The sequence below is a fragment of the Chelonus insularis genome, unplaced genomic scaffold (genome assembly GCF_013357705.1).
Source record: "Chelonus insularis isolate UGA/USDA-ARS -01 unplaced genomic scaffold, ASM1335770v1 scaffold_277_pilon, whole genome shotgun sequence".
Classification (NCBI taxonomy): Eukaryota; Metazoa; Arthropoda; class Insecta; order Hymenoptera; family Braconidae; genus Chelonus; species Chelonus insularis.
The window spans coordinates 2,517,566-2,535,101 of NW_023276791.1; the positions used below are offsets into that span (position 1 = coordinate 2,517,566).

General features: G+C 31.9%; 3 protein-coding genes and 1 long non-coding RNA gene across 7 annotated transcripts; 2 read left to right on the plus strand and 2 right to left on the minus strand.

The window, feature by feature from the left end:
* Nucleotides 1-216: 216 nt before the first annotated feature.
* On the minus strand, nt 217-9,457 carry Mi-2 (chromodomain-helicase-DNA-binding protein Mi-2 homolog). Of its 3 annotated transcripts, none has more exons than XM_035093846.1 (11): nt 9,241-9,457; nt 7,637-7,728; nt 7,421-7,543; nt 7,041-7,328; nt 6,678-6,968; nt 6,353-6,595; nt 5,831-5,984; nt 2,716-5,681; nt 2,502-2,593; nt 760-2,396; nt 217-584 (listed from the first exon to the last, which is right to left on the minus strand). In XM_035093846.1, exons 1-11 carry the CDS (start codon nt 9,275-9,277, stop codon nt 580-582), a joined length of 5,928 nt encoding a protein of 1,975 aa, XP_034949737.1. In that variant the 5' UTR covers nt 9,278-9,457; the 3' UTR covers nt 217-579. The 3 variants fall into 3 exon arrangements, with proteins under 3 accessions (XP_034949737.1, XP_034949736.1, XP_034949734.1); XM_035093845.1 differs by having other exon boundaries at nt 760-2,393; nt 6,341-6,595; XM_035093843.1 differs by having other exon boundaries at nt 6,341-6,595.
* A 967-nt stretch (nt 9,458-10,424) lies between these two features.
* LOC118073374 (uncharacterized) lies at nt 10,425-12,406 on the minus strand. Its single transcript, XM_035093847.1, has 2 exons — nt 11,801-12,406; nt 10,425-11,686 (listed from the first exon to the last, which is right to left on the minus strand). The coding sequence occupies exons 1-2, from the start codon at nt 11,906-11,908 to the stop codon at nt 11,105-11,107; spliced, it is 690 nt and encodes a 229-aa protein (XP_034949738.1). The 5' UTR covers nt 11,909-12,406; the 3' UTR covers nt 10,425-11,104.
* Nucleotides 12,407-13,504: 1,098 nt separating this feature from the next.
* On the plus strand, nt 13,505-14,710 carry LOC118073375 (protein dpy-30 homolog). Its single transcript, XM_035093848.1, has 3 exons — nt 13,505-13,831; nt 13,935-14,005; nt 14,140-14,710. The coding sequence occupies exons 1-3, from the start codon at nt 13,816-13,818 to the stop codon at nt 14,380-14,382; spliced, it is 330 nt and encodes a 109-aa protein (XP_034949739.1). The 5' UTR covers nt 13,505-13,815; the 3' UTR covers nt 14,383-14,710.
* A 470-nt stretch (nt 14,711-15,180) lies between these two features.
* Nucleotides 15,181-17,413, plus strand: LOC118073231 (uncharacterized). Of its 2 annotated transcripts, none has more exons than XR_004691084.1 (5): nt 15,181-15,319; nt 15,408-15,683; nt 15,795-15,890; nt 15,965-16,494; nt 16,568-17,413. It is a non-coding gene; the product is annotated as an uncharacterized lncRNA (long non-coding RNA). The 2 variants fall into 2 exon arrangements; XR_004691083.1 differs by lacking the exon at nt 15,181-15,319 and having other exon boundaries at nt 15,507-15,683; nt 15,965-16,166; nt 16,256-16,494.
* The last annotated feature ends 123 nt before the right edge of the window (nt 17,414-17,536 follow it).

The window sequence follows — 17,536 nt, forward strand, 5'->3', positions numbered from 1 at the left end:
CTGAATTTTTTTTTCTAAATCGTATATTATTATTCAAGTATTGAGTAAACAATTGTACTTTATGTATTGAAAATCAACTATTGCTTATAAAAATTAACGAATAAATTATACTGTTCCTAAAATTAATTACAATTATTATGAAAATTCAATTAAATGCAATTTTTAAATAAAAAATTTTCTCTTCAAAATATTATTAACTAAACCATATTCAATTTATCGAACTATTATAAATTTTATGATCCTCGTTGAATTAAAAATTACGAGGTTTACACAAATCTAATTATTATGTAAACAATATTCATTCAATATAAAACGTGAGTTCACTTCTTTTCATTTTTGCTGATATTTGACGCCAAAATGTACAGATAATAAATACAGGAGTGTGATTTTCTTTATTGGTACGTATTAAGTGTAGCGTTTAATTCTTAGGTCCTTATCTAGTGAAAATTCAACTAGTCACTGTGACTTTCACAAAAATAAAATTACAGCCCGCACGAAGTTCACTCGATTTTCATATTCATGTAACATCTGACGAAGGGGCTATGTCGATCTTCCACCAATTAGGTCAGGTTATTACATTCAAGCTGAAAAAATTACCAATAACATTTTATTTTTATGTAAATAAATCTTAACACTCTATATTTATTTATTATTTTTATTTGTCCAATATTTATTTATATATATATATATATTTATTTTTATTTATAAGTTTTATTATAAATATTAAATCAATCGTTGCAATATAAAAAGGATCCTAACCTGTAAAACCTTGAGGCGGTTGTCCTGGTACTGAATATTGTGGCCTAAAGTTTCCAAAGTTAGCAGCACCAGCAAAAGTCGCCTGCAACTGACCACCCGAGAATCCTGCGGGAAACTGTTGAGCTAAAAGTGCAGCTTGACCAGTTTGATTGTTACCACCACCAGGAGCTGTAGCTGCTAGTCGGCTGAGAATTGATCGTTCAGACATTTGAAGTCGCTGAGCCACTGGTGGTATACGTGCCAGTGTTGCTGGTAAACGGCTAACATCTGATTTCATATCAGATAATAATTCTTCTAGTTGATTGAGAACTTTATGTAAAACTGCATTAGCAGGTTTATTTCCAGCGAGACTTTCTTTACTGAGATGCTGATGAGATTCAGCAAGGCACTCAACTTCTGCAAACCTTGCATTTAAACTCATAGCAGGATGATTTGGATCCTGCGTTAAATTAAGATACGCTGCTCTTCTCAGTTGTTCTTCAATAACTAGTGCTTGTTCAAGAAGCTTAAAACGCCTTGCTAAAAATTTATTTTTAATCTCCAAGAAATTTCCTTTGCCAACATCCATTTTAAACGGCTCATTAATGATTGCAAACCTGATATCATTCTGGATATCTTGCCAACGTCCATAACCATGCGTAACAATTCCAGCTAAAAGCCAGTAATCATGTCGTCGATGCCAGATTTCATATTCACGACCTGGCACTGCCGCCTTCTCTTCATTTAACCATAACGTATGAAGTTCAGTGAAACCACCGTCTGCAATATTAAACATAAATTTGCGTTTTGGTTTTACTTCAACTTCAGTTTCTTTTGTTTCTTTCTCTTTATTACTATCCTTTTCGTCTTTCTTTTCTTCTTCTTCATCGTCTTTAACAATAACAACATCTTCCTCAGTATCAGCATTAGCTTTTGTTTCATTCTGGCTTTTTTCTTCAGTTTTAGCTCCATCTTTTTCAGCCTTTACTTCAACCTTATCTTTTTCTTTCTCAGAGGATTCCTCAGTGTCTTTTTCCTTTTTAACATTCTCATCCTTTTCTCCATTCTCTTTTTCACCAGATGTTTCTGACTTTTCTTTAGTGTCTTTAGACTCCTCCTTCGTTTCTTTTACTTCCTTCTCTTTTGTTTCGTCCTTGGTTTCCTTATTTTCATTGGAATCTGTCGTTTTATTGGCGTCAGTTGGCGTTGTTGAATTAGGAGTAGTGGATGAAGCACCACTCGCTGCTGTTGATGATGGTGTAGTTCCTGGACTTGGACTGGGAGCATTGGATGTTGCTGGAGTTGCATTTGTACTGTTTGCGGTAGTTGCCGTACCAGAGGTATCCGAAGTAGCTGCTGCTGCTGCTGTTGTCGCCGCCGCTGCTCCTTCGACTTTCACTGGTTCTACTGGTTTTCGAATCATTTCAGGCATTGAATAGTAACCATTAATGTGTTCAAACTCTTGAACTTTCTTGCGAATCAAAGACATAACTCCAATTCGCGTGAGAACATGTTGACGACTGAGACCTTCCCTTGGAACGCCATCGGCAAAGGTTTCCGCGTTGTCCGCACCTGGCTCGCAGAGATGTCGCATGAAGAGTGACACGTAGGCCTTGAAGTTCTTTTCCGATTTGCCCCTTAGGTCTCGCACCAACCTACAGATTAAAGCAGTCCTAACTACAATTCTCGCTCTACTTCGAGATATTTTATCTTATAAATATTTCAATAGGGATAAAAGAAAATCATGTTACTGGTCAACTAACCATTGTGAATTAAAAGCATCCTGTGGAGGCATACCGTAACGCATAATAGCATTGAGGAATGCCTTTCGTTGTCTTGCATTGAACCCTAAAACCTGCAAAAAAATAATCAAATATTATCTGAGACATAATATAAACAGATAAATACATATAAAGTACTTTTTTCCTTTAATTTCAGCATAACATCTTCATAAATATGAATGAAAATTTCTTTTACCTCAATATTTCCATTAACTCGAGCGAGAAGTGGCGGCAAAGGTCTATCTTTCTCATCCCGTCTCTCCAGCCGACGTCTACTACGACGAGACAACAAGTCTCCATCGCCTTTTTCATCAAAGTCATCATCCTCTTTATCATCATCACTTGGAGCACTAAAATCGCTGTTGTAGTCTGAGAGGTTTTCTTGCCAGGGCTGATCATCCCGAGCACCTTGATCACCAGTAACTCCACCATCATTGTAATTCACTTGTTTTCTAACACGTTTACCCTTGCCAAGTGTTCTTGCAATATCTTCTTGTTGTTGTTCATAATGATGCCTAAGTAATTTAATCCAATACGCTGGATCAGTATTTTCTGCTTCTTGTTTTATAATTTCGGTATCTGCCTCCTCTTCAGTTTCGCCTTCTTTAGTAACGTAAGAAGCAACTTTAAAGGAACTTAAGTACTCATTTGCCCAATTTTCTTTTTGTTCAATGCCCTCTTTACTACGATCTAACAATTCTGCAACAGCTTTGTCATCATAATGAATAGCTTCATCTTCTTTACCCTCTTCTTCCTTGAACAATTCTTCTGTACCGAACCGTAAAATATCATCCAACTCTTGTTTACTGAAATTGGCACCTTTTCCACCCATTCCCGGTCTCACAACCAAGTGAGTGAGCATCATTTTTCTTTTTGCCACTTGAGTAACACGCTCTTCAACTGAATTACGAGTGACAAATCTATATATCATTACTTTATTTGCTTGTCCAATACGATGAGCTCTACTGAAAGCTTGAATATCATTGTGCGGATTCCAATCAGAATCGTAAATTATCACAGTATCTGCTGTGGCAAGATTAATACCAAGACCACCAGCACGAGTAGAAAGCAAAAAGACAAACTGTTGAGCTCCGGGTGCATTAAATCTATCTATAGCCTCTTGACGCTGTGTCCCAGTAATATTACCGTCTATCCTTTCATATTTATAACCTTCACCTTCCAAATAATCTTCAAGGATATCCAACATTTTTGTCATTTGTGAAAATATAAGAACTCTATGACCATCATCTCGTAATTTTTTTAGCATTTTACTTAAAAGAACTAATTTTCCTGCTGCTTTTATTAATGCTGATGTTTCGTAATTGCCGTTAGGACCCGTTGGTGCTTCCTGTGATGCAGCTGGGAATAAGTACGGGTGATTACAACATTTCTTTAAATCCATCATAATATTTAAAAGAGAAACTTGTTGTCCGCCACCTTTTGGATTCAATGCTTCGAAATTTCTGGTCAAAATATATTTATAATACTTCTTTTGCATTGGGGATAATTCGACTCTGACAATAAATTCGGATTTACTTGGCATGTTTTTCAAAACATCAGCCTTCAATCTTCTCAACATGTGAGGACCAAGCATTTCATGAAGTTTCTTTACTTGTTCTTCCTTCGAAATATCGGCAAATTCATTTTGGAATGCTGCCAAATCGTTGAATTTATCACGGCAAAGGAAATTCAATAAATGGAACAATTCTTCTAAATTATTTTGTAGTGGAGTACCAGTAAGCAGCAGCTTGTATGCAATATTGTACGAAGCTAAAAGCCTGAAGAATTTTGATTGATTACTTTTTAATCTGTGAGCTTCGTCAACAACTAAAACAGCCCAATCAATGGATCCCAAACATGCAGAATCAATTGAAATGAGTTCATAACTTGTCAGTAACACATTGAATTTAATTTGTGATGAACGTATTTTTGAAGCACGACCTCCTCTTACAGCACCTTCTTCAAAAGATAATTCATTTTCTCGAATGACAATACGGCTATCTTTATCCCCAACATAAGTCACGCAATAAAAATCTGGAGCCCAAGTTTCAAACTCTCTTTCCCAATTAATAATCGTTGAAAGAGGTACAGAAACAAGGAATGGTCCTTTACAATGGCCTTCTTTATACAAAGAATATAAAAATGTAATAGTTTGAATAGTTTTACCAAGACCCATTTCATCAGCTAGAATAGTATCTATTCCTTGTCCCCAAGAATATCTTAACCAATTAAGACCTTCTAATTGATAAGGATGAAGTTGCATGCCAGTTTGATCTAAATATTCTGGTTGTCGCTCATACTTTTTCTTCAAGTCAGTTGTCGGTTTATCTGGCGGTGGAGTATACCGTTTAGGTGTTCGCTCTTCATCATCTATCAGTTCTCGAGTCTTAGACTTTTTACCTTTACCTTTCTTGCCTTTTCTGGAGGAATTGCCGTCAAGACAATTAGCGGCACGTAAGTCGAGATAATAATCAATTGCTTGTTTCAATCCAGGAATATCTTCATGCTCATCTTCCCAAGTAGCTTGATCATAACCCAACTCTCTCCACTTTACTAAATATGTAGCACGACCATCTCTTGAAATTCGATGGTTAATTACTCTATGAACAACCAACCATTCCGGTCGTACTCCGTATCTGTAGAACCGTTCCTCTAAATTATAAACATCACGGCTATTTGATGATCCACCTTCATGACCTCTCAGTCGTTTCACCCTATTATCTCCTTCGTCAAGAGGCTCTTCTAGTTTAGGAGGTTCATCCATGTCATATTTACGGGAATAATTACGGAACATTAATGGATGGAATACATCAAGCTGTAGTTCAGTGATCCAATCACAATGCCAATAAGACATATCAGCCCACTTAACAAAGAATTCACGCATTTTACGTTGTTTAGGAGCAGCTTTACTTGTCGAAGGTTCCTCAGATGGACTATCTGTACATTCCTTCCATCTCCAAGTTAATATTTTAGCTACTTTACCCATAAGCGGTGGACAAGAACACCTAGGACATTTCCAATCACCATCTGGGATCTCAGAAAGTGGTGGATTCAAACAGTGCGTGTGATAAGCACTTGTACAGCTGTCGCAGCATAATAATTCTCCTCCATCTTTGCATACACGACAGAACTCCATGTGTTCATCGTCGTCTTCAGCAGCACCTTTGGAGAGAAAAAGGTAATCATTTTAATATATTCACCCTTGAGAAGAAAAGGAAAGAATTGAACAATAGGAGACCCTTCTTTTCCCACGGTTATGTCTACTGGAGGGGGATTGAGGAAGGAATTTTTATCTAAAATGCTTGCATTACCTTCGCCTTCACAGTGCGGACAACTCCACTTGCCCTCTGGAGTCTCTTCTAACTCTGGCTCCAAACATACCAAGTGATAAGCTCTCGGACAAGTGTCGCATAGGATTATTTCACCCCCTTGTTGACACACTTCACAATAATCTTGATGATCAGTCTATTAAATAAAAAAATTTACGGTCATTCTACAGTGATAAAAAATACTTTTGATCATGATTGATAACAATGTCAACGATAATAACCGTATTATACTAATAATAGAGTATATAATGATAATAACAAATAAGGCAGAGCTGAGCAACGAAGCATATGCGTTCTTAATGATTTATGAGGAAAATAATTTTAAATTGAATTGAATTTACATTGAATAAAATGGAGTAAAATTGAGAAGTATCCCAGTAAAAAGAATTTTGAGAAACCAGATTTATATAATGAACCAAAATGATGAGAATGGTAAAAGCAAACTTTAAGAGACAGCTATGAACGCACAAACTGCAAATTGCTTAACTCTACCTGGACACTTTCCTCGCCATCAGGGAATTTTGATGTCGTCTTAGTTTTCTTTTTCTTTTTGGACTTATTTCCAATCTTTGTTTTAGCCTTCCTACGAACTGGAGGCTCTGCAGGTGTTTCGGCTGCTGCATCTTCATGAGTACCTTTAGCATTAGCATCTGGTGCTGGTGTTTCTTCAGCATCAGCCAACATTTGTTCAAACTCAACGTCGGAATCTCTATCAGAGCCAGCAACACTACCTTCTGCCTCTTCATCCTAGGAAAATAGAAGAATATTAAATCCATTGTACTTGATAAGAAAACTTTTTTATTAAATCAAAAAAGTCCTGAAAATTTACCGAGCTTCCACGTTTGCGTTTGCCCAATTTAATCTTTAATGTAGGAACTTTAGTTTTCTTTCCTTTTTTAGCACGAGAACCACGAGATTTTCGTTTACGATCACTGTCTTCATCGTCTTCTTCTCCATCCTCGGCTTCTTGAACAGCAGCACCACGATTTGCTCTCACACTTTTGCTTTCGTCATCAACATTTTGTGTTGAAACGTCAGTATCTGGTCGAGTGTGAGGGTTTAATTCCGAAAAGTCACGCCATTTAGCGGCCACCAGCATCATAATTTTAGACATTGGTTGCTGAAGAAATAATTACATATTATTAACTCCAACAATGATCAACTGAATATTTTATTACGAAGAAATACAAACCCTTATATTCCTTTGAGCTATTAAAGGTCTAACGTGTTGTTGGAATAATTTATAGGTAGTAAAGTTTTGAAAATCGGCATCAGTATAATCAATCTGAACATCATGCAGTCCAAATGCACTACACACTTCCTCTATTGTTGGCATCGCAGTTGCTGTATCTGGAGTTGCTGATATATTATGACTTGAAGACTTTTTCGATGATGATTTTCTACTCTTACGATTGCCTGCATAATCACTATCTTCACCAGCCCCATCTCCAGCTACTTCTCCACCGCCATAATCGCTTTCCTATTGATCAACAGAATTTCATTAATAATAAATTCTCCCCTTCTTTCCATAAATTATGAAAGCTTCAATTTAATTAAATGGATAAATCTTACATCTCCAGAGTCGGATTTTTTCTTTTTCTTCTTTTTCTTTCCCTTTTTATCCTCTCCTCTAGCTTTCCTCTTTTTCCCCTTCTTTTTCTTTCGTTCTTCTGGTTCATAATCATCATCCTCCTCCTTCAAATTCATATTTAAAAATAAATATCCAATATTATATCGTTTTATTAATTAAATTAATAACTTAATTGGCCATTAAAAATGTATATATACCAATCTTTGAGATTCTTCTGCATCAGATGATCCATCTAGTGGCGGATTAATAGCTGGTACAGTAGTAGTGGTTTCATCAACATCGTCTTCGCCTAAAATCAATAGAATTCATTTCAATAAATCATGTGTTATGCATGTATTTCAAACACATATATACATACAGACAAGTATCAATGCTAAATATAAAAATAATTAATTTTTAACAAACTGTTGATGATCAAATCCGTAAACCACATAAGAAGTTTTAAGTACAGAAAAATATGATCTCGTAAATGAAAAATGTTGTCGACACTTTCCAGGGAAACATGAATGTAATTTTTAAACTAATCCGCGTCCCATGAGTGCTTTGTACAAGTGTGCGGCCGCCATTTTCTTTGAAAGGGCAAACATACTACATTCTTAGTATATCTGACGTGATCATCTATATTAACTTTTTTGTTAATGTTTATAATAAAAAAAATATTGTCATTATGAGGTATGAAATGAGAGCATTATTGAAGTCGGAAAAATATTATTGAAGCTCTTCTATGGTTGGTATACTTGTACTTAACATTTTCATACTCCAATTTTTTTTTTTTTTTTGATGTTACATATATTGTATATATTTTTTCATTTACATGTAAATAGCTATCGGTGATATTAAAACGTTAAAAAGTCACGGAGTAACATGCAGTATGTAATCAATATCATTCAAACATTGTAACTAACTAAAAACAGAATTTGAAAAATAATAATACATAATTGCTATATGTAATTTTCATAACACGAACGTGTGTTTATGAATTCATATATTTTAAAACATTAAACTACCTGAGTTAATAAAAATGAATAATATAAATGAAATAGTTATAGAAATAAAATGCATTATTTTTAAAGCATTTTTTTGGTTAATTTTAATTGTAAACTTTCTAAATTACGAAACCAAGATAATGAGCTAAGAGTAATTGAAGAGGAAATAGACCTAGTAATTAGGATAGCATCTAGAGAATCTTATCTGTTGTACGTGTACAATATTTGTTAAAAATTCATTCATTTTTATGATTTCATGGCCGGCTAATTGTTGTAGCGTTTGGTTGAATTTAACCATTTAATTTTGAAGGCCATAAATATCTGAATTATGATAAAACTCGTAAATAACCTCATGAAATAGGTTAGGCCACAATTAAAAGCCCAAATTAAACAAAATGCGGCCAAATTTATGATCAGAATGAATGAAAACATGCAAGTGCAAAAATACAAGCAAACAAAAATGTTGTCGCGAGGTCGAGAATCGACATTGTCGATAAAATGCACCAGTTTGCACTACCTACATTTGACAACGAAGAGAAAGAGAGTGAAAAAGAGAAAAAAAGTAAGGCTAGATAATGACTGACTAATTAAAGAGATATCCAGAAAATGGAGGAAAAATTTTGCAAATTGAATAGGTTATGAGTATATATATGTGTAATATATAACCTAATTAGTAAAGATTTTTCGTAAAACGTAGAGATAATGAAAAATTGTACCGGACCAAATGACATGGCAGCCATCGTATGAAAAGCGCGCGTCCTCCTCTAGGTTTGGAGCTATCCGGCAAATATTTATCTTATTTTTGGTTAACTCACCCGCGTAATTATCCTCCACCTCTTCGTCAGATGCCATCGTCAACGCGTGGCTGGGTTTTTTAACAAAATCCTTCACTTCTCAACAACAAACGTGAGTAAAAACAGCGCGGAAATGCGACATTAACCAACGTTACTTGATGCTCACGCTCGCGCTTGGGTTTCAGCTTCGGATTCGTGTTCGGCTTCGACGATCACAGTCGGCCCACCGTCACTGTTACGTTCGTGTATTTGCCTGCCGTTTTCTCTTTCTCTTTCTTTCTTATGCCTCACTCTTTACTTCATTGGAGTTTATCTCTTTTTACCCCCCCACTCACTTTTTCATTTACACCCCCTTACTCCACCTCGGCCGCTTCGGTTCCAACTCACACTACTACCTGGATATTCGACATACAGTCTTACAATGTATGCACTAATGCAACTAACACAATGAACAAGAAGAAGAAGAAGACTAGTGTAGCTACTATTTTAAACCCCCACTTTTTACTTTTGCCCTTCCTTTCATTTTTCGGAAAGTATCCACTTTATACTCCTCTATCCTTAAACATCATAATTTTACACTATTTCATTATTTTCATCATAGATATTTTTTCTGTTGAAAATTATTAAAGCAATATTTAAATTTCTTTTTTCGTTCAATTCAAGTTTTTTGATCTTTATAATTAGAGTATTTAGCTATTTTTACCTATTCTAATTCATTTGCATTTTTCATGATTCATAATTAATAAGAAGAAAATTTATATATAGTAAAAACTCGAAGCATAAAAATATTTTCCACATTCTTTCGTTTTTAGAAATATTTAGTTATATTTTCAATGAAAATAAAATTTTACTCAGTGTAAATAAAATAAAATTATTACTTGTATTAAACCAACTATAAACTTCCAATACTTAGGAATTCCTCAATTGTCTATCATTTGTAAAAAAAAACCCCATGACATGCTTGGGTTTATTTGCGTTAAATTTTCAGGGTTACATTTCTCCGGGGAAAAGATGTGGATAATAAATCACCTAGGCAAAACTTCGACTACACCTGCAACCGCATAATACTGCTTGTCTGTAGGAATAGAGGAGGTATAAAAGAGTATACTGACATTAAAGCTAGTGTGTATAGTGCAGAAGTTGAGGTCCTCCTGTTTATAACTGGACTTTTGTAACCGTAGAACAAGAAAGGATGCAACAAAACATATAATGATGCTACATTTTTTATTCAATTCTTCTCATACATTTGCTCATTTTGCAAACTATATACATGTCATGTTTTTTCTCAATGTAATCAATAATTTTCATTTTAATTAAAGCATCACACTACGATAATGATAATTATAAACATATTATTTACCAAATTTTAAAACTTTTTTACTAGAAATTATATCAACTTATCATTTTCAATATTAAGAAAACTAATATATCACTGGAATAATCACTGATTAAAAATAATAATAATAGTACAGATACATTTTATGGCATATCACGAATAGAATGGATGCAAGATCCTGAAAAAATCAATGATTTGATTTAAATGTACTCGAAACATTAGTTTCTTTCTACACTCTTCTTTCTATAACTTAAAGAAATGAGGAATGAATAGAAACGACAATTCAACAAAAATAAAAAAAGATTTGTCGAATCTCGAATTCTAAAAATCAATAGCATTAAAATAACTTTCAAATGAAAAATTAAAAAAGCATAACTATTTTATGTAATTCGATATCAAATTATTGTAGTAAGTCTTTGTCTGTCTGATACTAAAGAAGAAATTATTTTGGATATTATTACTTGATAGCATGAAATCACTGACAGTGGATCTAATTTTAAGATCATTCATAATATCAATAATAATATGGTTCAGCTAATTCTTTAAATCTTAGCCATAATCTACGCTTAATGCACTGAGACCTTTAATTTTGATAGCCTCAGCCACAGCTCTTTCCAAAATATCTTGCTCATCTCCATCCTCAGGCTTATTTACACTCCAATTATGTTTGATGGTTTCGTCAAGCTGTTGGAATGTCCTCGGTGAACAAATTTTTGAAGTAGTTGCACAAGCTTGTGTGGAATTAGAATCATTTGATTTTGATGACACATCAGTAGAATAATTAGCAACAGTTGGAAAATGGACATCATCATCACTAGACCAATGATTTAGAGAATTTTTTCTAAATCTAGATCGTGGAACGAATTCGGTAGAGTGAACTAGTCCATGATTTCGAATAGCCATCGTTACTGCTGTATCTTCCATCTCTAATTCTCTGAATAGTCTTAAATGAGCTCGTTCTGTTGGTGGTTTTAATATATAAGTTTCCATTACTTGATTAATGGTATTATCAACAGATCCCATGTAACAGTGTTTATCTATTTCATTTTGAAATCGTTGGAATTTTTCTCTTGCTAAGACATCATTACTTGCTCCAGTTGAACTTAAATCTTGTTGGATTGATTGATGAACCTGAACACATAAAATAGCAATAGACTCAATGCAATTATTGACAAGTAAATAATTGAAAAATTAGTTTCTTTGAATATTAAAAATGTGATAGTGAGTGATGATGAAGAAACTTACTTGATGATTCTGGTCTTCAGTATTATTCACAACATTGATGCATTGTCTTTTTGGAGGAACAGGACGTTCATGATCTTCAGTGTCTGACTCTTCAACATCTGTGGCCATTGTATTAATTGTTAATTTAGAACTTACTGTAATAAGTAATGTTTCATTGTTTTTTAGTCATAAAAAAATTTGACGAATATCTTTTGAACTGGATAGAAATTTTCGTAAAATTTTCTAGGTATAAATTATTTTATCATTTTCACATAATATCAATGATTTCCAAACTTATCGTTAGTGAAAATAAATTTTCAATAATATTATTTTGTATTTGGAGTAATCAAAACAACTATTGATACTGATTTATTCACTCTGCAATCAAAATATTGACGAGAAAACGTCAATATAAGGGATTATTGCACGCACCCAACTTTGACAGCATCAAGATGGCGAATTTATTATGAAAAACAGAAAATAAATTATAACTGACAGTTCCGTCATTATTAATTAATAGAGAAAAGTTTTTTCTCTCATTGACTCGATATTATAACCTTAATGAGAAATGTAATCAATTATAAAAACCGGATATTAATTTTTAATGATCAAAAATATGTAAAGTGCAGATACTCATTTGATCTCGTAGTACAAATTGAATGGTCGATTAACCGATAGAGGCGCTGAAGAATAATGTTAAAAAGCGGGAATTTTTTTTTTTAATTCTTTAATTTTGCATTATGGTGATAAATTCATGGGTTAATTAAACGAATAATATATTTTATTATTATCATTATACCTATTCCATTATGATTTTTAAAAAAATCATTATTTAAAGGTTTTATAAATAGTTTTTTACCGGTTTTAGGCCAAACGAAGTCGAGCGTCCAAAGCAATATTTGTACATGAATAAGTTTCAGAATTTGATTTCTAATATATAAATACTATTTTTTGTTTCACTAAAAAATTTTTTTCCGAACGTTGGTATAAAAATTACATAAATAATATCAGAAACATTTTATTTTGAATTACCTTTATTATTTTTTGAAAAATTAATTCTCAATTCAGTACTCCAAATTTTCTTTACAACAAAGTGGCGACATCGCATTAGTTGTGTATTTTTTCCTTGCGCAGTTTCGGAGTCTTCTTTTTACTTGTGGATTCGTTTTCTACAGCATTAATTTATTAAGATTTTTTATTATTACAATGCCAATGTTTTTTGTGATATTTTTTTCCATGTTTCTAACAGATTGGACACAATTACTTTCATCAGTGTTTCAAGTAGGTCAAGAAATTGGAGCAAACTTGACGCTTTTTTCCACTCTAATTTTGCCAACAGACAGAATTATTGTTTTATTTAATGAAACATACAATAATAATAAAATGTAAAATGTTTAATGTATGTTTAAGTTAGTGTTGTTTTGAACAAAGACTTATTTGATTATGACTGACTACTATTGAATTTCAAGGTTTTGTTTATCATAAAAAAAAACCAAATGGTTTGATTCATTAAAATAATTTGTGAAAAAGAAAGGTAAGAAATTGAGCATGAAAGTTTGATTCAACATTGACGTCTAATAAAATTTAACCATTTTCAAAAAAGTTGACCGGAAATGGCCGTTTTTACGATATACATGAAATTTTTATACTACCAACTTAGATAATCAATTTCCCTAAAGATTCCAAACAGCATTGATACTGTACGCACTTTTATCGCTATACATATGTATAAGATAATTAAATTACAAAATAGTATCTGTACATACTAGCATAATTTATTAAGTAAATATCTTTATTCATACGTTAATCATAACAAATCGATTATTGTACTCCACAATTTATGTTTAACAATAAAATTTCATAAATAAGACATATAAATTTCTCATTCGAGACAAAGTTACTATTATCAATGGTGAATATTACAGGAATTTTATTGTAATAATTACTTTAAATACTGTGAATATAGTTAATTTAGCTTTTAATAAATATTTATTTACTCATTTGACAACGAATTTTATTATTGATTTGTTTATAAAATGGCTACAACTGGTGGTAAGTGTCATTTTTATTAGATGTTCCTGATGATATAACCTTGATTTAGTTTTGATTATTCTCTTTTTACGAACATTAATGTGATATTAAATTAAATTTACAGAAAATGCAACAGAAGAACGTACAGAGTCAGTCCCAAGTCAACCAGTGAGCAATGTTTCTGAAACTGCACACGTAAGCATAAAATTTAATGTTATTATAATTCTTTGAAGTTGTTTTATACATAAGGTAGTTGATAATGCTGTTGAATCTTATTTATCAGTTACTTTCGTTATTTTTTTTTTTTAATTCTGGTATTTACATTATAGAAAGTCATTGCCATGGAAAAAGATTCCGATCTTTCGAGCGTGCCACCAAAGAAATCTAGAGTAGAAGTCCAGTCTCTCCCAACAAGACAGTATTTAGATCAAACCGTAGTACCAATTTTATTACAAGCATTATCTAGTTTAGCTAAAGAGCGTCCTGCAGATCCTATTAATTTTCTCGCAACATATCTTCTTAAGAATAAAAGTCGTTATGATAATAGTGGATCATCACCAACTAGCCAGTAAATTATAATTATTTATATTCTTAAAATAAATGAAATACTATCTTCTGGATGTCTAATTGTATCCGTACTTTTTGTAATACAAAATTATCCTATTATATTTGAAGAATTTCTATCTTTATAATGCTGATTCATGATTTGCATAGATTTCATTGAATGATAAATTTTTCACATTTGTCTGTGAATTGAAGTGTTTGAATATTTGTTAGGGTGACGAGACCAATTGATGGACAAATTGTTAAAATTATAAAAAATTAAAATGCAATAAAATGTTTATTGTCCTTTAAAGCAAGATTTAGTTAATTAAAAAAATGTAAAATTCTTTCTATAAATTTTTTATATTTTGTCTATCTTTTAGATTTATCTGTCTAATTTTAATTATAAATAATTTTTTCGTTTTATATCCTTAAGGACAAAAATTATTATTTCTTCATATTTCTATTATATCTAACCAGATTTTAATTATCAAGATTAGAAACATTTGTACAATTAATTTTATGTTGATGTAACTGATAAAGGTGTAAACTAATATGTATATATAACTACAATTATGGAACTTAGAATTTTTTTGTATCGAAAAATTAAAATAAGTATTGTATTGTATAGGGGAATTAGATAAAATTTGATTTATCACACTGTCAATTACTTTAAAGAGACGATCGTAGGTTTTGAAACGTAGTGAAGCAGTGAGTATTCAATTGTCGGATGGGAAAATGGTTTAAAAAACAAAAATTATTGTGTTATTTTGAGATTATTATATTTTCTTTAAGAATATAAGTGATTATCTTTAAAAATACAGGAAAAATTGTGCGAATATATTTAAACTGATTCAAGTGTAGATTTTTCTTAGCATGCTTTTCAGGCCAATGGGCCAAGTACATCTGCTCATAGTCTAAACATTCAAAATATAGGACAGTACATTTCGTCTTTCTTCTTCCGGAGTTAATACTTTTATTTCACTTGAATTGTCAAAACCTACTCCATTTAATTTATATTTTGAGTAAGTATGATCTTTCATAAATTTGACAGCTTCATCAGGACATAAATTTTGTATAAATGAGAAAGCATCATCCATTGTCATGACCATTTTTGAGAAGTTGCTGTTTGGTATTCTAATTGTAACATTTGATCTGGCATTATTTATCGAGAATGTTGGAGGCTACAAAAAATTATACAAATTAAACAAAGTTTATTGAAAAAACTATTACACTATACCCACGCAGAAAGTCCACTATTTTATTTGAAATACATTAAACTTTCCGCTTAGATGAAACGAAATAGTATATTACGTTCTAAAGGAACCAAGTAAGTTTTTATAGGCCATGTGTAAATTTACAACAAAAAAATAGCATTCAACCTTAGATAGAACAATTAGACTATCTCAAATCACATGTTTACAATCTATGTTTAACTCAGGTGACAATCTTACCTCCGAATCACTATCGGAATCTTGCATCATGTCTGAAGATAGCGACTCACTCTCATTATCGTCAATCATTTCCGTAAATGTTGGTAATATCATTTCTTTTGAAATTATTGAACATTCTGTATTTTGCGTCTCTTCTTCATAGCTATTATATTTATAGACAGTTTTCTGGTCATCTGTGCTGTTCTCCCAAGTATCAGTTTCCTGGTCATCTATCGAGCTACCCATAAAAAAAATTGCTGATTCATCATTGTCTCTATATAGGATGAATTTCTGGAATACTAGAAAACATATTACAATCGGACCTGAAATATTTGTAGGAGATAATTCTAGAAACATTTGAACCCGTTCTGCACTATAAGGTATAGTCTCAAAACCGCGTCTCTGAAATATTCATCATAAAATTAATACAATTTTATACATAAATTTGCATTATCAATAATGCAAGCAGTTCACACTGTAAATTTAGATTTTTGGGAAAAAACTTCGAAAAGTCGGAATTTGCAGTGTTAACTATGTGAGCTACATAGTTTATTCAAGAAAATATCAACGAAATTCATCATACTTACTGGCTCGCACGGAAAAATAAGAACACGCCTATTTCCATTCGCTACACCGACACAGAACCTTAAGCTACCTTCTTTAAATTGTTGATCATCGTAAATGGACATCATCATCTTAAAATTACAAGTTATTAATTTAAAAAATTAAATTATCGATTAACAATTACAAATCTCATTTACTTTCATCTGATCTCTACTAGGTGTTTGATATTTAGCTGGTAGTGGTATTGCTAAAAATCTTTCATAATCAGCCTTTCCGTGAATTGTGAGATGTAAAGCTGCGTACACTGGTGAAAAAATGAAGTTATTTTTTTCATATTGAAACATAAAACAATACGCAAAAATGTAACAAATATGAAAAATTAATTTAGTATGGGTTCATTGCTCTCCCTTCTCATCTTTTGTTCAGAAATAATAAAAAAATATGAGGAAAATTGATTAGAAGAGATAAAAAAAAGTACCGAATGTTAACAAAAACATTGTTTCAGCAATGATTAAAAATTCACGTTGGGAAATTCATATTTTTTCATATTTCTTCTCATATGAGATTTGAATATAAAAAAAAAATGAAAAATTTATAAAAATAAAGAACTATTTTTACCAGAGAAAATTTCACTACTGATGATAATACTAAAAGCAGCAAGAGCTACGACTAATACTTGAGAAACCATAGTGGTACAATGAATTTAAGAAACTCACTTGCCCATTATTTTTCTCTACCTTTTATGTATTGATACAATCGTCAAATAACATACGAAAAAGACTACATCCTGTAATTTTCTTTTCAATCGATCAACAATTTTATCTGCAAATCTAGGATCATTGTTACAGACATTTTTTTTTGATATTAACAATAAGTTTCGATAATTATACCAGAACTAATTATTTCATTTTTAGAATTTTCTGTTCAACTAAAAAGAATTTGCGTGTTAGAGCTTTTATGAAGCCCACTGATCGCGGATAAAAATTAGATACCCAATATAAACAATTAAATATTTCTATAAAAATATAACATAAAAGATTCGTAATACAATCATTTGTAATACTTCCGCTACGTATAAAAAAATTTTTTGCTATAACAATAGACAAAAAAAATTTATTAATAAAACTCATTTACGTAAAAATCATTTCTAGACTGTTTTCTATTATTATTTTATTCTATAATACTG